Raw genomic sequence first — 20,582 nt, forward strand, 5'->3', positions numbered from 1 at the left:
TGGTATCCTTTGCAAGGTTAGTAAAGATGAAGGTAGCTGCTATAAGTATCTCCAACATCATAGAAGTTTTTATCATATGTCTTTATTAAGCTTTTTTAATCTTTATTAATTTCTGGATGCATGAAACCTGTGTTTCAGATCTAAAGGAAATGGGGCTGGAGAGAATGAGAACTGAGTAAACAAGGATGAGAGGATGAGGCTCCCTAGCTAAGAGATGAAGTGGTACAATGTTGGAGTTCGAGTGTGGCACAAAAGGTGCAGTGTGGGATAGGTTGACCACCATGCAGGGAGATGGTTTTAAAAGACAGAAATGAGGGCTGGAGATGTAGCTCAGTTGTAGAGTGTTTGCTCAGCAAGCATGAGGCTTTGGGTTCAATCCCCAGCACCCCCGCCCCTCCCCCCCAAAAAAAGGATAGAAATGAGATGGCAGCTAGAAAAAGAGCAGGAATCTCAATTAATGTAGCATAAAATACAAACTTATGCATGCATAGCACATTCCAAGTTACAAAGCATGTTCACACATATTATCTTATGCTGTGGTTTGGATATGTTTGTCCCCCAAGGAATCATGTGTTGGAAACTTGGTCCTCAGGATGGCAATGATGTTGAGGTAGTAGAGCCTACAGAAATCTAAGACAGAAGGATCAAAAGTTCAAGGCCATTCTGGGTATTATGGTTTAGATATGAGGTATCCCTCAAAAGCTCATGTGTGAGACAATACAAGAAGGCATAGAGGAGAGATGACTGTGTTATGAGAGCCTTAACCCCATCAGTGAATTAATCCCCTGATTCTAACTGAATGGTAACTGAAGATGGGTAGGGTGTGGCTGGAGAAGGTAGGCATTGTGGGCATGCCTTTGGGTGAGTGGAGTCTCTTTCTGCTACCTGATCATCATGTGAGCTGCTTCCCTCCACCACACTCTTCCATCATGATGTTCAGCCTTACCTTAAGCCCTGAGGAATGAAGTCAGCTGGCTATGGACAGAGACCTCTGAAACCATGAGCCACCAAATAAACTTTTCCTCCTTAAAATTGTTGTTGTCAGGTCTTTTGGTCGCAGCAACAAAAAAGCTACTAAAATACATGGCATCTTAGCAAGAACCTATCTCAAAATTTACAAAGGACTGGGAATATATCTCAGTGGTAGAGCACTTGCCTAGCATATGCAAGATTCTGGGTTCAATCCTAGTACTGCAAAGAAAAAAAGAAGAGGAGCCTCATGGGAGGTAATTAGGTCATTGGAGGTCCTGCCTTCAGAAGGAATCAGACAAGTTCTCATAGGATTTCAGTTCCTACACGAGTAAGTTATCATAAAAGAGTGAGCCTGACTGTCCCCCAAAAGTTCTCTGGCTTCCTTTCTTGCCATGTGATCATTCTCTTTTGCACCTTGATGCCATCTACCATGATGTAATGCAGCTATGGAGGCCCTTGTGAGAGCTGGTACCATGCTGTTGGGATTTTCAGCCTCCAAAACTGAGCCAGATACTTTTCTTTATAAGTTACCTCTTTATAAGTTATTTTGACATAGCAATGGAAAACTGACTAATACATATTGTTTTAGGCTTTACAAGCAACCAGGTGGGATGGCTCAGAAAAGTCTGAGAGGCAGAGTGACTTACCCTGGTGAGTAGTGAACCAGGGTAAAGGTTTGGGGGTTATGCCTCTAAAAGCAGAGCTTTTCCCTTAACTTCATGATCATCATGGAAGTTCAAGGTTGCTGAGGCCCAGGGTCTGCAGAGGTTAGCAGGGCATGCTTTCTCAAGTGCTTTCTTTCCCTTCCCTCCATGTCCTGAGAACATGTCCTCATGATGCCAGCCACATTCCCATGGAAATCACCAGTGGCAGCCTGTTCCAAAAACTAGGCAATTATTAGCTGCAGCCTAGTTAATCTCTTCCTTTTGTGAAACCTGTACTCAGTTTTTTGAGGGGTCACAGTTTAACAGACAAGTCTTTAACAATCCTCTGTTCAGGCTTTCATTTGTTTAGCCACTCCCTCTGTTTTCATTGTCTCCCTCTCATCCACCTACTCCCACATTTCCCATTGTTGTGCAGTTGAGTTTGGCCAATGCCAAATCATGTTTTATTCTCAGTCTGAGAAAGAAATTGTACAAGGTGTCAACTTGGCCAACAAAGGACCTGTCCTGCCAGTGTGGTTTGAGGTTTTAAGTTTATACATATACTACTTTCTCCCAGCACTGTGTTTTTATCCTGAGGAATCCTAGAGAGAAGTATTCTTGAGTGAACTAGGAGGCTGCTTTCCCACAAGAGCAGTAATACACTAGTATTGATAAGAAAGCAATCGAAAGGTGCTTGAAATTTTGCAGAAAACTCAATGAAGACCAGTGCTGGACTGCAAACTGACAGCTCAGCTCTTTTTAGCATCCAAGGCAACAGCCTGCTATTTTCCCAGGTGGCTCTGAATGAGACAGGAATATGCAGTGGCCCATTTGTCACTGCCCCAGGTGCAACATATGCATGCCAATTGGTGCATGCAGCCTGCAGGCCCACTCCTGCCTGCCCCTTGCCTGCATCTCAGTCTCTGGGCTTCCCTTTCACTGAGATCACAGCACAAAGTGTTCCCTTCCCTCTGACTCCACCTGAGTAGGTGACTAAATCTGTTCTCCTGGGATTAGAATCAACTCGTCCATTCTCACTGTGACCAAGAGTGTCATGTTCTATGTAATCCCTCCCATGTGTTTTAAATTCAAAGCATGGTCTTTTAGGACTGTTGGGACTCATTGCTGGCACGCCAGCCTTTGTATCTCAAGGTTACTCTGGTGTGTGGTATACAGCAGACATGCTGGCAAGTTCTTCAGGGAGTGCTGAACTCGAATATCACTTCGGTTAGACCCTAAGTTGAGTGAAGACTTAGAGGATCTTGGGTGCAGCATTCTGCAGACACAGCACAGAAGAAGAGGTGGGGTTTTCTTGGAAGAGAAGGCAAGATAGTGATGCCCTGTGTCTCTTTATGCTGAACTCAGTGCCTGGTACCCACCACAAATGGAATAAACTGATCAGTAGCTAATAATATCCCTTTTGCCTCTCTGAGAAGTGAAATGAAATATAGCATACATAAGTGACATTACAGATATAAAATTAGCTTAAGAGAAACTCTGCCTCTGGAATATTTAAAGGGCATTTTATTGTGAATTTTGGCCACACATTTAAAACTACTTTCTTTGATGAGGACTTAATCTAGGTTACAGGTGAATGAATGTATATGATTAGGGTAGCCTGACTGCTGACAGCCCTGGGTCCCACTGACACACTGGGCACCCCCTCTACCCACTTCTAGTTCCACTGGGAATAGGGAGGGAGCACTTGGCCCTCTGAGCCGGAGATATGCAAAACCTGAATATAGACTCTCAGAATGCGCCCAGACATAGTGATTCCATTCGGCAAGAAGGTCACTGTGTCTGCTTTTCCTGCCAACACGCTCTGGCTCTTAATCTATGGCTGCCTTGTGCAGCAAGAGAGCTGTGCCAGGAAGCTACACTTTGTGACTGTGAGGCATTTTGAGAATTTAAAATCATGTCAATGGGGTTTTGTCAGGGTAGGCCGGAGGAGGAGAATTATACACGGTTTTAGAAGAGTGCCATCTTTTAACATCCTTTTGTTTGTTGGCCTGAGAGCTACCATAGTTCATTAAAAAAAAGACTCTCTGACCCCAACTACAAATAAAGTTCACCCTTCCGATTCTGCCAAAAATATAAAAAGACATCCACCCAAAAAAAGGTACTGTTTATCCAAATGATGGAATTATGGGTGAATTTCATTGTTTTCTTTGTGCTTTTCTGTATTTTCTATATTGCATACTTCTTGAATTTGCAATGTAATATAAAGCAGCAAATCTTATTTAAAAAGCAAAACCCTACTCTATCCCAGCTAACCGATTGTATTTCTCTGGGTGTTCAGTATTGGGTTTGTAAAAATGTCATGGGCAGGAATACACTAGTATTGATAAGAAAGCAATCAATACACTCACCCTGAAAGGACTCTGGCAGCAGGGAGGACAAGAAAAGGAAGCTGCTAGAGTGATGCTGGCCAGATACCTCAGCATCAGCAGGAGGTTTATGCTCATATCCAGTCATCTCCAGAAGTCCAGCCTGCCTGACATGTGCTTGTTGGGAGGGAAACTGTCCACTCAAGTTCATCGCCCTGAGAACATCTAGTTGATGCACATTGTTCTGGAAGTTGGAGAGATCCTGTTTTCTGGACCTGTAGGAATCAAATAAAATATAATAAGTAGAGACAGATATCTGGGAGGAAACTACCCATGGAGGAATTCCAAATATCCCCTTGGGGCTAGGGAGTGGGGGAAGACAAGATTTTTAGTTAGTTAGATTCAGGGCTTTGACCACATAGGCTAGTTATTGACAAGCACTCAGTCCATCAACCAATCCTGCCACTGTTACTGAGCCCAGGCCATATGGAGCATGAGGTGAGCAGGCTGGCAGAAAGGGCATGCATAGCCCTGACATTGTGTCATCTCACCTTTGGACACAATTCCTCCAGCAAGTTTCTTCGGAAGCCCCCATTTCTTATACATCACATGCTGACCTATTATTGAATGCAGTGGAATTCCTCACCCCTGGGGGTCTTAACACTTTGAACTTGAGGTCATGACCCATGCCCTGCACCACACAGTTCAGGAACAGAATTCCTTATAGTTTATATGAGAGAGTCTACTGGGGAGGTAAAGCCCTTATTAATAATAGATTATTTATAATTGGTGATAAGAGCTCATTTATCACCTTCTTATGTTCTTCCATGTACTTTCTTATGATGCATGTACCCCTCAATTTTAGGAAGTACACAAACAGAAAAATCAATGCTAATGCATTTATTTTAACATCCATTTGAAAAAAGATAAAATAAGCAAATAATATCATGAGTAACTTTAAGAGATTAAATTTTTAAATGAAGTTAATTTTCAAGTTTTAATTTTAAGTAGATATTGAATTATGGGACATGGATTTGACAAAAGTCAGAAAGGTGATACAATAATTGAATGATTTATGTTTGACAAGCAGTGTTCTAGATGTGCTACTTAGCCAAATTTGCTTTTTCCTTTTTTTCTTTCTCTATTTTTAACCCTAGTATCTTAGAATGAAGCTGCATGGAGATAAATTGCTTACAAGAAAAAATAGTTGCACACAGTTTTAATAATGATTCTAGCAACTTTTAGAGAGTGTCAATAAAGACTTTATTGCTTCTCTGGCAGAGCGAGGGAATTGCTATCTTCTCTTCAAATCTGGGCTTCAGAGCCATCATCTGTCACTTCATGGAAAACAGGGTTGCTGAATGTTTGTATACACCACCTTGCTTTTTGTCTTGTTTATAACCATATCCACTTGTGGGCCGTGTGTGTGTACATGTATGCACATGCATGCACACTTGTATTAAAGGGTAATAAGATAAGTGCCACATCTGGGATGCCCTGTTATTTATATTAAATAATGACATGATGATGTTGGTGACCCATAATTCTCCATTTTCTATTAACCACCCTGCCCAAGTAAACTGTTTTCTGATCTCTCTTAGATGGAAATCCTCTATGAATGTGGAAGCCATTAGCAGAGTAATTGCTGTCTGTTGCCATGACAACCAGCCGCTGCAGTCACCTGCCTGAAGTCCTGCCAGACTGCACCAGCTCGGCTGCACCCGTGGTGAAGACTGTGGAGGATTGTGGCAGCCTAGTGAATGGGCAGCCACAGTATGTCATGCAAGTTTCAGCCAAGGACGGGCAGCTGCTGTCAACAGTAGTGCGGACTCTTGCCACCCAGAGGTAGTACCACAATTAAAATAAATGAATCTGTAATTGATCTGGAGAACTGTTTGTCAGATGGAAAATGCTAAAGGGAATGTAAATAGTGCTCAGGTCTTTGTGTCAGGTGAAAGGAGGTACTAGTTAAAAAAAAAAAAAAAGACTACACAAGTTCTGTCATCGCTGTTTCTATAGCAATCAGATATAAAGCAGAGATTCACGTTGTCTAGTGTTTTGCTTAAAGTCACACTTGCAGAGAGCCAGGCAGGAAAGGATCCCACAAGATGCAGGGTTGCTTGTTTACATTTATTATTTTGACATTGCTATGGTAATTATGCTCTTACTGTCTTCAGAAGCCCTTTGTTAGAATAGAATGAACAAGGCATCTGATTTCAGGTGACTAAGCCAGTCATCGGATTTGTGGGCACAACTTTTGAAATGACATTCCTAGGGTGCATGATGCAGATCAGCACTGCCGGGTGGACACACTATGCAGGTTTACTCTCTGGATGTGGGGACCTCTTCTTTTGTCCCCTCCTTTGCCCCTGTGGTCCCCAACCCTTCACATACAATCTGATGTGGAGTGCTATTGTTAAAACCTCCACAGCTATTTTCCCTATGATGAACCAAAGCAAGGGTGAATGAAAGTTCTGAACAACTCAGAGACTGCTTATACAGGCCGGCACTTTGACCCTGGGGGCTATTCTTGTGCTGCAATTGACCAAAGGCAGATTGGAAGCCGTGGGTTCCCAGGCTGATGGGTGCACCTTGACTTCTCCAAATTTCTTTCAGAATGGTTAAATTCATAGGCTTTTGACCTATGAATGTCAAGTGTCACCACCAGACTTGCCCACTAATGCCAGTGCTCACACTTCTAACCCTGAAACCTAGAACCAGTTATTCACACTTAACCATTTGCCTCAGACAGAGAGATAAGACTGCCCCTCTGGTGCAGGCACAGATCCACAGGACCATATATGTACCTACAGTAGGACTACTGGTAGCACCACAGCCCTCACACATGGAATCACACCCATGCATGCTGTAAATGTCCGAAAACCTTCTATTTAAAATCTATGCAGTTGTCACAAAGCAGAGAAATAGAAACATATTGAATAGACATTTTTTCCACTACTTGGAAAATTTCCAACAATTGATTAAGACTCAGAACAGGATGGAGTGAAGTGAGACTGGATCACTGGGTGTGCACCAGTCACCCTGGCAGCCATCAATCACCTTGGTTGATCAGGAGGAGCAGGCTACAGGTGAAATGACTGAGACCTGTGAGCCAATGAGTGTGTTTCTGTCCGTCAGGCATCCCTGCTCTCTCTTTATATGGCAACGCAAACAAGAGGGCTGCAGAGCTTTGCATGTACATGGCACAAATTGAATGAAGGAGAACAGGAGGAAAAAGTCAACTCTGACACCTTTCTTCTCCCCCCAGCACAAGTGGGTCTTCCATGCAAGTTGGAGGGAGGTCTTTTTCTTCACTTATTCTCAGAATCATTCCCAGAAGACCTTTGGGAAACAGCATTGTTTCCATGGCTGTTTTCCATTGGATCAAAAATTATATTGAAGAGAATGATGTGGCATAGGCCTTGGTCCTGTCATCTTTGGAGTATGTGGGAGAGACAGGGAATTGAGCAAGGAGGCTGGCTCTAGGGTTGTCACGTATATGATAATATTTTAAAGTCTAAAGCCCAACAAAGCATAGCACAAGCAACATAGGAAGATATGGATGTGGGCTCACTGGTAGAGCACTTGCTTAGCATTTGTGAGGCAGAACTTCAGAGAGAGAGAGAGAGAGAGAAGAAAACATGGATCAGAGACTTCTCAGAGGACAAAATACCCACTGAGAAGTGAAGCTATCTGACTTTGATCTTTTCACTGGCACTGACTTCATGGTGCAGCCATGTTATTTCATTTGGGCCTGAGTTTTTCCATGAGTGACACTAGCTAGCATCAACTAGGCCTTTACTATATGCTGGTCCCTATTTTAAGTTTCTAATCTGCACTATCTTTTCTTATCCTCAAAATCACCACACAGGGAAGGCGTCATTCTTAGTGCCCATTTTAGAGATAAGGAAACGGAAGTACAGGAAGATGAAGTTTCCTGCCCAAAGTGAGCTGGCCATAAGCCTCTGAACTGGGGTCTTAGCCCAGGCAGTTGGGTTGCAGAGCCTGCACTGGGGACAACTAACTGTACTATACTGCCTTCACACACCATGCAGGAATGGTTTTTCCAAAAGTAAAGGCAGCACTCTATGCACAGGCCTCCTTGGTAGGACATACTCATTACTCTATTTCAGTTCAGTGTGTTTGGCATCCCAGAGATCATTTTCCAAAAGCTCAAAGGGCCACCCACCACTCTACTTTGTCCACGTTTCTCTGTGGCGGCTTCAGGGTTTGTTGCCAGCTCACTTTCCTCCTCTCATTCTCCCACATCATTAAAAAGAGAAACAAAAGGAACCTCTGGGTATATAAAAGTGTTCTGGCCGGTTCAAAAGATGTAATTTGTCTAGAAACTACAATTGATATCATTTCAAAACCATTTCTGTTCTTTATGGTGAGGAATGATTTTTATTTTTTGATTGGTAGTTTGCCTGAACTTCATCTATGTTCAAGACAAAAATAACATGTTGTTCATTTTCATTCATTTTGGGCCCTAGGCCACACCTGGCTTCTTTGATATTGGCCTTTATATTTATATATTTTTATATTTATATACTGGCTAATTTTATATTGGTAAAAGTAGATGGCCTGAGTATTCTGGAGTACCTAAGACCACTGGCCACATTGCCAAGGTCAAGTGTAAAAATCTAAAGGGTCTTAAAGCAAGTATCTGTTTTGAGCAGTTGCCACTGGGAAGGGCCCGAACAACACAGAGCTAGAGGCCATCCACATGGCAGTGGGTCACAGCCCAGTGACCAGCAGGTGCCCCTCCTTCTCTTGCAGCCCCTTCAATGACCGGCCAATGTGCAGGATCTGCCATGAGGGCAGCAGCCAAGAAGACTTGCTCTCTCCATGTGAATGTACGGGGACCTTGGGGACAATTCATCGGAGCTGCCTGGAGCACTGGCTGTCATCCTCAAACACCAGCTACTGTGAACTCTGCCACTTCAGGTTTGCAGTCGAGCGCAAACCCAGGCCGTTAGTGGAGGTCAGTAAGTGGGGCACGTCCTGAAAACTTAGCTCTAATGAGCAAATGATGTCTGCTTTTATGCCTGGATCACAAACCCTGTACAGCTTCACTGAAGCACAGTAATAGCTCTTGTGTGAGTGTATGTGTGTGTGTGTGTGTGTGTGTGAGAGAGAGAGAGAGAGAGAGAGAGAAGCAGACAGGGAGGGACAACTTGTCAGCTCATTCTACTGGGAGCCAGCAGTAGAAGGGTGACCTCCACAAAAGTGGACCCAAAAATAGAGGAAATTAGTGTAAGGAGAAAGGGAACGTTCAGTGACATGGTCTCCGTTTTTCAATACCTATGAAGTGGAATAAACAAATTGAACACCTCTCTGCACACCCTCTGACCAACGTGGAGCAATAGATAAATGGGCATTCAGGTTGCATATCCCAACAGGTCTTCAGGAGAAAATATAGCTGCATTTACAATGGAGTTAGACCCACACTTCCTGGGTTCTTTGGCCTTGGGTAAGTTACCATATCCCTTGTATTTGCCATAAGAATGAATGGAGCTAATATGTATAAAACACTTAATAACTCAGGGCACATATTCAAGTGTTTGAATAAAAATATCCTTCCTGGGATATCATGCATAAGCTTTTTTCAGCTAATAACCTAGTATTGGAATTGCTTTTCTTAAAAGTGATGCTATCAACCCAGCAGCCATTAAAATGACAAGACATTCTTTTCTGTGTTTTTGGAGGCACAGGACTATTCTTGAAGGTCTGATCTGAATTTAATCAGAGAAGTAGAAAAAAATATATACTATTTCTGCCCTCCCTCCTACCCCCAAATTCAGGTACTAAATTAAAGGCTGGATATTAGCAATATTAAATATTTTAGTGCATTGTGAGGCAGAGCTAGCTGAAAGGGGTTAAGACATTGTGTCTGTGATCCAGACGAGCTCATAATATTATTTCAGCAGCTAACCCAGTGGACCCCTGAAATTAGAACTAGAACTAGAGATCAAGAAGCCATTCTTAGAGACCGCTAAATAAGTGTATTGGCACCAAGGCACCTGAAAAGCTCTAGAGAGCTCTGTGTATACATCTCTTGGTTTTGACCTTGAAATTTTAATCAGGATTTGCAACTGGGGCTTGTTTTAGCTATGAGTTACTTGCCAAACAGCACAAAATTTATTTGACTTGCCCCAGCAAATGCTGGATCAAATGACCTCTAAATTTAGCCATCTTGCCACTTGACATCCACTTTCAGAAATTCATATTTGTAAATTTTCCATCAGGAGTTTGACCCCATGCCAGATTCACTGGGAGTTAACATTTCAGAACCCCTTCTGCAGAGGGGAAATGTAATTGAATAAAAATAAACAAATAGGGTGATAATTTCTTAAGCCCAATGGCAAAAGTAAAAAGAAGTCTATTTCTCCTTTCCAGAAGCTTCTTGGAATCTTCCCAATTCGATATTGCAGCCTCTCTAGGGCAGCTGGCTTCCCAGAGTGAGGAAATCCTTTTAAATGGATTGCATCCAGAGGTCTTCTTTACTGGTCCCTCTCCAGTGAAGACTTTTATTTTCACTCGATAAAAATTCCAGTGTATGCCTGTAATCCCAGCAGCTCGAGAGGCTGAGGCAGGAGGATCACGAATTCAAAACCAGCCTCAGCAACTTAGCGAGGCCCTAAACAACTCAGCGAGACCCTGTCTCTAAATAAAAAACAAAAAAAGGTGGGATGTGGTTCAGAGGTTAAATGCCCCTGTGTTCAATCCCCGATACAAAAAAAAAAAAAAAATTTCCAGTGTATGTACCCATAAATATGTAACAAATGTGTCGGGTATGCATGTATGCATATGCCTCAATCTTTCTAATAACTTGGTGTCAAATCACCCAGTCTCAGAGAGGATAACACCCACACAGAAAGGTTTCTTCAAAGTTACCAATTTCTGGTCCCAGACTGACTCCAGAATGGCAGGCAACTGTCATCAAACAAGGAAATGAGTCAAATGACCTTGAGAAGGTGTGAGGTGCTCTATAAGATTTAGGGCCTCGCCTACAAAAACTTCACCCAAACGGTCACTGTGGTGAAATTTTCATTGCACAAATGGAATGTGACAATTTTCAGAGTTAATGATGATTGAACAAGTTGAAAGTGAAAGGCAAACTTCTCAGGCTGGGGGAGGCTGGCTGTTTGATCATCCCATGGTGAAATGAACTTGCTGTTTGACCACAAGCAATAAAAAGTTGTCTTTGGTTTCTGGGCTGTAGGACAAATGAGAACCAGGTGTGGGCAGATTTTTAAACGACTGACATGACTAATTGACTTTTCCCTTCTTACCAAAGGGCAGGCTTATTTGTAGTGAGCATTGCTTCTCAATATTTTTACCCTGAGATAAACATGCATCTTTTTTTTAAAAGTATATCAGTCAAACCTGCCTATTTGGGTTAAGGATTAGGAGTATCGCTACTTTATTTCTCATTTTTACTCTTTTAATTGCTTTAATCATTACTTTGTTTACCAGCTGTATCTGCCTTCTCATTAAAGCAAGAAAATTCCATAACATTTAATTTCAAAATCGATGTGACAATAACAGCTCTTGTTGCTAGAGGAAGCAGTTTTAAAAGTCATTTATAAATTTTATTTGTCAGCATCTAGATGCTAACATTGGTTGGAATTACTTTAACACCTCCAACTCGCACTTTTCAGCAAACCCTTTCAGCCCTCTGTTCACACAGCCCTTGGATCCCCTTTACTTACTTTCCTAAGGCACTCCTTGTCTGTGCTCTGCAGCCAGTTGTTGGATTTTAACTGATGAGGAACACGGGGCTGTTGCATATACACAAGCTGCCAAGGTTAGTCTTTTCCCCCCAACACGGTTGAGTTTCTATTCATATGGCCAAATCAATGGGCTGGTTTTATAAGAATCTCCATACTGGATATCCCCTCCCCACTTTGCCACTGACCATCTGTGTGACCATCTGTGTGTCTCAGTTAGTTTCTCTGAGCTTCACTTTGGAAGAGGGCAAGCAAGAAGCTCTCCATGACTTCTTCTGGGTCCTATAAGGCTAGAAGTTCTTGTTTTAAAAAAAAAAAAAAAAACAAAAAACTACATTTAGCCAGCACAGTGGCATATGCCTATAATCCCAGTGATTTCAGAGGCTGAGGCAGGAGGATGGTAAGTTTGAGGCCAGTTTCAGCAACTTTTTGAGACCTGTCTCAAAATAAAAACATGAATAGGGTTGGGGATGTAGCTCAGTGGTAAAGCACCCCTGGGTTCAATCCCAAGTATGCCCCTCAAAAAGAAATCTACACTTTAAATAGGTACCTTGTATGGTATGTAATTTATATCTCAATAAGTTGATTTTATGTCTGTCTGCTTACCTCTCTACCTACTTACCTACCTTGCCTACTAACGCATATGGCCAGGATGTTTTTAGTCTCTTTTGGTGGTTGCATACAAATTTTATACCCTAAATAGTTTCTTGCTGCAACATAAGCCGGTAAAACAAGAGCTGGTTTCAACCCAAGAGAGCTACGCAGCAGTCATCTAGTTTAGTCAGATGTGGATGAATTTCTGTCCTAGTCCAACTAATGCAAATCTCATAAGGTCTGTGTCCAATCATGCAAAGCCTGAAAGCATTCAAAACGTACACAGCGAAAAGGAAGAGCAGTTAAAACAGACATGCATTTCTTACCTCCACAGCTAGCTTCTCTCGTGAAGGCTACGTGGTTTTTGTTGATGATGGAAAATTGCACCCTGTGGCAATTTGTAAGATGAATTATCCCCAAGAATAATGACCCACTAGAACATAGTAAATAGATATCCACTAACCATAAAAGGATTCACTGAATGACCGGCCTGGGTGGTTTTATGGTCTCCTTCCTGCTCATTTTTAGTTTTCTCATTTCTCTCTGTAAGGTGAACTCTGATACCATTCTTTTATAACAAATGGTAAAATATGGCAAACCAATAAAAATACCAAGATTCATCCCCCAAAATGTGTGTCCCAACTACAGCCTATTGCCATGATTGCATTTCTGATTGACCAGTTTGCAAAGAACCCCATCTTGCTATGTGCAAATAGCATGCTGGTAACATTTCTTTCTAGTGGTGGGATAGTGCCACTAGGCTTCCTTGAGACATGAGTCGGTAGCTTACTAGCCTGGCCCAGAAAACCCATGAAGTTATAGATCAGCTCAACAATGTTGTGATTAAAATGAAACAGCCAGGAAACAGTGAAAATCTGGAAAGCAGGCTTTCTAGGCTCTGATCTTCCTCTGATGAGGGAGACATGGTGATTTTTCACAGAGGGGGTGATTAGATTTCCGTATTCCTATTTCCTTTACACAGACCCAGCTGATTGATAAGAATTATATGAACAATTTAAAAGCTGTTCTCTGTGAGTCAGAGGTTTAGCTAAATTGAAACCGAGTGTTTTCACACGTATCAGTTACCCAGAATAATAGGATGTAAAGCCAGGGAGATGAGGATTAAGGATTTTCCCTAACTTTTTTTATTTATGAATTTTTTGAAGTCACTAGAAGAAAATAGTTGTGAAGTGTGCCCTGGATTCAGTATAATCTCCAGCTACACAACAGAGAGAAAGTGCCCATGAAGCAGAGAGAACTGCACACAAAGAAACCACTTGACACTTGCTATTTAATAGATTCAAGACTTCACTTAACTCCTAATATAGCTATATAGATAAAGATGTAGAGATAGAGATATATAGATAGGTATTGGATGTAGGTCAGGAACTCTTATTATAGTGTGTTTGGTTTTGATTTTTAATATTCATCCAAGTAAAAACGTGAACTTTTTGTTTTAGAGTATTCACTTTCATCAACAAACTCTCACAGCACTGGGGTGATTAGGGAATTATACCATAAAGGATATCAACTGATTCAAGGAGATGCACAGGCGAGAGGCCCACTATTGCATTCCTCATAGGAAGGCAAATAAGCTTCTTTTTTCACTCCAACCTGTGAGTGCAGCCTAGCAAATAAGGTGGCTAGACCATGATCGTAGCATGTGATAGATGTGTTTTATTGGGTGGATACTTCTTTTAACTAAAGAATGAGAAGACCATTAGGTGGTTCGTGCACTCCTCCATCCTGCCAGGCCTTGCCTGCTGCTCACCCCACCCTCAGCCCTCTTCCCTGGCTCCCACTGCCTACTATTGACCTGTGAGACTCCTGAATTGGATAATTTCTCCCACCTTTAAAGGAGTTCTCTGTGCATTTCTTTCTAAAAAATTTTTCTTTTAGAGAATTGTAGACGGAACCTAATGATCTCCTTCTTGTTATCCCCCACATTACAAGAAGCTGAAAGGGTTGATTTAAAATCAAGGTAAATGTAAGAGACAGTGTACTCACATGGACAGTGGTAGGAATAACTATGATTACTCTACCTTGCATTTGAGTGTGCTCTGGTGCTAGCCAAGTGTTTCCTTGACCTCTGACAAGGTCACTGAGTGGGTTTGCATCAGAGCACACTGCCTCCATATGGACTTGTGGCACCAGCCTTTGTGTCAGCAGTTGAGGTGACACAAGTGATGACCGAACCCCAGCAATCCTTGATCCTGCAGTTGTTCAGCCTTGAATTTTTCTCTTGGTTTTGGTGTCTAATTTGGCAGTTGCTTCGTTACTTAAAGCTTAGCTACAAAGAAGCAGTTTTAAGGTATCTATTAAATTCACAGCTTGCTTCATTAAAAATCACTTCATTAAAAAAGCAAGCCAACCGAAGTGTTCACATGACCGTGCCAGATGGAAGTGAGCTGTCTGCTCGGAGCCTGTATTTGCAGCCTATCCATTGCTGGTAAAGGATTAATTTGGAGGGAAAAATTCAGTTCCCTGCATAAAAAGAATTACATGAGCAGGTTCTTTTATTTTCAATTGTACTGATCCTTGCAGTTAACTTGGGTTGAAACATGCATTAGAATCCACATTCTCAAGAGGATGTGATTCAGTCAGTAGCTGCTCTCTTTGTTGCCCCAGCTGAGAACTCCTGCAAAGACAAAACACACACACACACACACACACATAAAATCACACACAATTACAAAGACACCAAACACTGAGAGTTGTTACACATGACTTTATTTTAATTATTCTATGTTTCAAAAAATAGAGGACAAATAGGTGTGTTCCTCATACTGAGAACTAGCAAATGTTAGCATTTTGTGAGCCTCAGACCTTTCATAGGACAGCTTCTTGGTGGGCAGAGAAAACATGTCTGTGGAACTCAGTAATTCCTTACACATTCTCAAATATGAGATAAAATTTACCCAGGTTTTCTTTAAGCATATCTTCTTGGCCAAGAATAAGAGGAAGTCAATAAAATAAGACAGGCAATCTTGAAAGATTCTGGACCCTTTTAGTTAATGCCAAGTGTAAGAATAAATAGTGCAGCAAATGTTGACTGTCAAGGGGTTCGTGTCTTTGAAAGGCAATTAAAAGATATTACTTGGGAGTTGGGTGGAGGAGGTGATGGTGTCCCTGGGCTGATGGCAGAAGAGCTTTGTAAAGGGCAGTCGGAAAAAGCAGTGAAATGTCACTGACTGACTACCACTGGTAATCATCTTTTTCCTGAATCCCGCTAAAATAGCAAGGCACAATTAACCCTCAGAAATTGCCCAGTACAAGGTGCAGGCACCTCATGGAACCAAAGGGAGACATAAATTGCAGGAGCCCTGTACACATTTCTGAAGCAAAGTTATAGAATATACATAGCACTCCATGTTAAGAGTTTCTTTTCTTTAAAAGTTACCTGTTTCAGTTTTGTCAACGAGTAACTTTTAACTCTGAAGAAAGAACATACAGTCTTAAAAAAATAATACTGTGAGTTACTGTGAACAGTACATCATTGTAGTTCAATTCTGCCTAATAGTTATTATTATGCAATAGATATTGCCAATATGAATGTGGTCATTTGTATTGCTGTATAAATTAGTGACATGGAGAAGTATTTTCAGTGGGAGGTCAGTGGTCCTTTATGAATGGCACCCTGCTATCACCTTTTGTGCTAAGAATTTCATTTTCCACAATAGTCATGGATCTTGACCCTAATCCTATGGCATTAATTTACTTTGAATCCATCTATTTTTAGCTTTAAGATGTTCATACCCTATTTTTTTCTTGAATTTTATGTTTACCCATTTCGTAGGCAAAGGGGAAATATTACATGCTGTACACTTCATGTAATCACCTTACTTCACTGTCTCAAGTATCCCTATAAGGACAAAGAAGTCCCATTTTGTAGATAAGAAAACTATGATTTTGACATATTAAAGTCACACTTTAGAAATCTTAAATGCTTTTGGCCTTAAAACTAGTAAAGGACAGGCAGAAAAAGAATCCAGATCTGTGTGGCTCCAGGGTCCACATTCTTCCTACTCTCCCTGGCATCTTAGTCAAGTTGGGCTGCTATGACAAAATACTATAAACTGTGCAGCTACAAGCAGTAGAAACTTACTTCTCACAGTTCTGGAGGCTGGAAAGTCCAAGATCAGGGTGTGAGAACAGTCCAGTTCTGGTGAGGTCTCTTCAGTGCTGCAGGCTGCTGACATCTGGCTATGTCCTCGTGTGTTGGAATGAAAGGCTAGCTTTCTAGGGTCTCCTTTATAAGGGCACTTATCCCAATCATAAGGGCTCCACCCCATGACCTAATCACTTCTCCAAGACCCTAACTCCTGATATTATCAGCTGACAGGATTTTAACATGTGAGTTTGGGGGACACAAACATTCAGAACACAGAACTTAGCTTCATCCTTTCTGCCTCTTGGTTTTTCTTCCTTCCTTTGCTTATTGACACATGTGTGCACACACAGAGCCAAGGACTTCTTTACCAATTACCAGCCTTTCCACAGGACAAGATGTATGTCAGGAAGAGGAGAGTGAAAAAAGTTAAGATGAAAGCCCAGGTTTCCTCTTGGCATTGATTTTGTCTACTAACTCCAGAGCTGTTAGGGAGGAGGAAAGGATAGATAGGTGGAACACAGAGGGTTTTTAGGGCAGTTGACACTATTCAGTATGATATCAACATAAGTTCATCAGTTGTATCATGTGTACCACTCTGGTGGGGTGATATTTGAATGGAAGATACTCAAGATAGGGGCAAGGAGCCTATGGAAACTGTACTTTCCATTCAGTTTTGCTGCAAATAAAAAGTGCTCTAAAAAGATATAATGATTTTCTTTATACTGTAGTATAACTGGAAAAAAAACTTTGGGCTACAACAGCCTATGATAAACCAAAAATCTTTCTTAGTTTCCAAGAGACTTTACCCATCCTTTCTTTTTATCTTCTTGTCAGTTACTCTTTCTCTGCATTTGAGTTTTTATTTTACTGGGTCATTATGTCACCAATATCTTCTGAGATTCTCCCAAAGGAGAGATGTTATTAGGAAGCCTGGTGAACTCAAAAGTTGTTAAGAGCCTTGTCACTCCTTCATGAACGGTTGGAAAGGTTAATCACTCATAATGTGGCTGAACACACTTGTGAGGTGCATTTCTTTAAAGACTGTCATTGAAGTCATTCAGATTGGTAATCCTTGTTTTGTAACCCATGAAGGGCAACACTGATTTTTCCTTTGAATTATTTGTATAACTGTCTCCATTCTTTGCTTTGCTGTCTTTGACAGATGTAGCAGATTTGGGGAAAAATAAGAAGAGACTCCATCAGATCTCTGAGTCCTCCAGCTTTGTCTTCCTTTTCATTCCCCCACCCCCCCATCATATATTTGGGTGCCATGCTTGGTCACTGCCTCCCTCCACTGTTGAAGAGATAGGGGCCCTGTGAGATTGTCTCGGATAAAACTGTTTCTTTGCAATCCATTATTACTGAGTTAGGGAGATAGATTTACACTGTGAAGGATATGTGAGAAGAAAGTTATGTTGTGCTTTTATAATGCGAAAAGGGGAGGACTTCTTAAGGGTTTAGTTTGGGATTCTGAAAAATAAATTTAATCCTTAGATGTGCTGCTTATGAAAATGTATAAGGATCTGTTTGTGACAATTGAGGTCAGATTAGGAGAAGAAAACAAATATTTTATACTTGTTATTTTGTCATTGCTTCACCTCCAGCAATGCTGTTAGAAATAGAAAGTTGGAACAAGTAGTGAGGTTCAAAATCTTTTAGGGCTTTGAGGAAAAATGGCTAATATAGTTAATATGAAATCTGGGCAAGTAGGAGCAGCAGGAAAGTTGTAAAATAGAATTTATAGACATTTAAGGACTTCAATCTTAGAAGAATCAGTAAAAGCAGAAATTGGGAGATGAAGGGAAAATAGCCACCATCTTAGAAAATAATGCAGCTCTTCCTCACAATCCGCCTAGTTGCAAAGGCTTGCTGTTTACTTTACACAGCCAGCAGTGATGGGAGTAAAGTCATAAGAGATGGAAGTAATAAATGGCTCCAATATTTTTCTGAACACTGACTCATCTCCTTAAAATCTATGACTTTAATGTTGAACCCCAGAAGTCATTCATTTATCAGGATATACGCATTGTCAGCTGCTTGTAAGACACACCTGGTACATATCTGAAAAATCACCCTGTTAGATGAAGATGTGGCAAAGCAAAAGGAAATACCTGTATAAGGGAATTTGTGCAAGATGAAAGGGCGGGGTGGTCCCTAGGAAAATTGACAGGATGCTTCATATGTTTTTTTAACCAAAGGCTTTTCCAGAGTCAGGTTTTTTTTTTAACAGCTTTACTAAGATGTAATAATTACCATATCACACAACTCCCCATTTTAAGTGTACAACTCAGTGGCATTTGGTGTATTCAGAGCTGTACAATCATATCAGAATCAATTTTAGAACATTTTCATCAGCCTGAAAAGAAACCTCACACACCTCAGCTTTTATTCTCCATTTTCCTACCCCCATCCCTGGGCAACCATTAATCTACTTTCAATCTCTGTGGATTTACCTGTTCATGACACTTCCCATAAAGAAGAACCAAAGTATGTGGTTCTTTGCAGTTTGCCTCTTTCATTTAACATAGTTTGCAAGCTCCAGTCTCAGGTTTTATAGAAAATGTATCCTAACCTTCATTAATACAATTATACTTTTTATAATGATACCTTCTATTTACTTTAACATACACCTCCTACAACTACCATTTATTACCTCCTGAGGCCTTCACCTGTGCTGCTGTTCTTTGCTCAGTAATGCTCTCCTTTTCATAGGTACAAACATCTCCATTTTAGAAATGAGGAAACTAGCACAGGGATGTCTATGGTTTCTGCCCCTCTTGAGGTTTGGCTTTCTCCCTATCACAGTTTATGTAATGAAACCATGTTCATTTTTTACTCTTTATGTAAAACCATTTGTACATTGATTTTTTTAATATTATCTGAATTTTTGCCCTTCTTATTCAACAAGGACCCTTTTCTTCCTTTAGGCCCATTACTTTAATTTGATTCTACTGTCCTATACCATCTAAACTATACAGTTAATTTTTTTTAATCTTACATTTTATTCCTGACTGATTTTCTACTTCAGGTGGGGTGGTGAACAGGGTCTAAGGAAAAATAATGATTCACAGAAGGCAATCAAGTCGTATTGCCCATATTCTCAAATTCATCAAACCTCAGAGTTGTGATGGACCAAGGAATATCCTCAGCTATTTCAGAAATGCTCTGAAACAGTGACTGTTACCCTTTCCGGGGTCTCAGATATGCTTGAGAATCTGATAAAAGTTTGAACTCCCTCCCCTTGAAATGCAGACATAACAGTGGTCGAATACAGGTTCAGAGGGGTAGAGGGGTGTCAGGTCTTCTGAAGCCCTACACCCTACATCAAGGACCCCTGATCTAGAAAAATAGTTACATAACTATAAAGGGACATGAGACTTTTTTAAAAAGTGTTTTCTATGCTCTAATATATCTTAAGCTTGAAAAGTAAGAGAAGCTATCATCACTTCATTGCCAATTCCCTCTTCCATGAGAAGACTACATTATACTTCTATGTGCACCATGACAAAGAGTGTGATTTGCTAGTCTTAAAGGAAGATTCGGTGATTCAGTTATGCACATATACAGAGACTGGGCTAGTTATTAACTTGAGTTCTTTCATGGTTGGCTTGGTTTTGTCATGGAGACACCTGGAGGGTGTATGTTTCAGAATCACTCAAGCTCAAAATATCTCTGTGTCTCCCAGCTGGAGTAGAACTTTCCCACAGACAGCAACTGTTCATCCAGCCAGTCTCCTGCATGTCCCTCTGAAAGTACCAGTTCCCCATGTCATGACTAATGTCATTTGAGCTGTTACCGCTTACCTCTTAAGAATGTTGTTAGGCTTTGGATCTTAGGTGTCTCCCAAAAGCTCATATATTAAAGGCTAGGTCCCCAGTGCAGCAGTGTTCAGAGGTGGGGGCTTTGAGAAGTGACTGTATCATGAGGGCTGTGACCTCAGGAATAGATGAACATAGGAAACTTATGTCTGATTCATTTTACTGTCTTTCTTATTTCTAACCCCCACCCTCCCTTCCCTTCATTCCCCTTTGTCTAATCCAATGAACTTTTTTCTTTTTTTTTATGGTACCGGGGATTAAACTCAGGGGCACTCAACCACTGAGCCACATAGAACATAATCAAGATAAGAAATATGATGGAAATAGTGTTATCCTGTCCTGTAATAGAAGGATTTATCTTCCCCTAGTCGTCTGCTGTTCTG

The 20,582-nt window shown here is 41.1% G+C and overlaps 1 protein-coding gene across 3 annotated transcripts in view; it reads left to right on the forward strand.

Moving 5' to 3' along the window:
- The window catches only part of Marchf3 (membrane associated ring-CH-type finger 3), a 149,187-nt gene that overhangs the window by 105,617 nt on the left and 22,988 nt on the right, over positions 1-20,582 (forward strand). For 2 of the 3 annotated variants that reach the window (XM_048811823.1, XM_048811824.1), the window contains exons 2-3: positions 5,545-5,788; positions 8,723-8,927. In XM_048811823.1, coding sequence (XP_048667780.1) covers positions 5,601-5,788; positions 8,723-8,927 — 393 coding nt within the window. In that variant the 5' untranslated portion in view covers positions 5,545-5,600. Of the gene's footprint in view, positions 1-5,543; positions 5,789-8,722; positions 8,928-20,582 lie in introns of those variants that run through there. The other variant, XM_015486599.2, reaches the window with a different exon arrangement.

This window comes from Marmota marmota, unplaced genomic scaffold (genome assembly GCF_001458135.2).
Source record: "Marmota marmota marmota unplaced genomic scaffold, marMar, whole genome shotgun sequence".
NCBI lineage: Eukaryota > Metazoa > Chordata > Mammalia > Rodentia > Sciuridae > Marmota > Marmota marmota.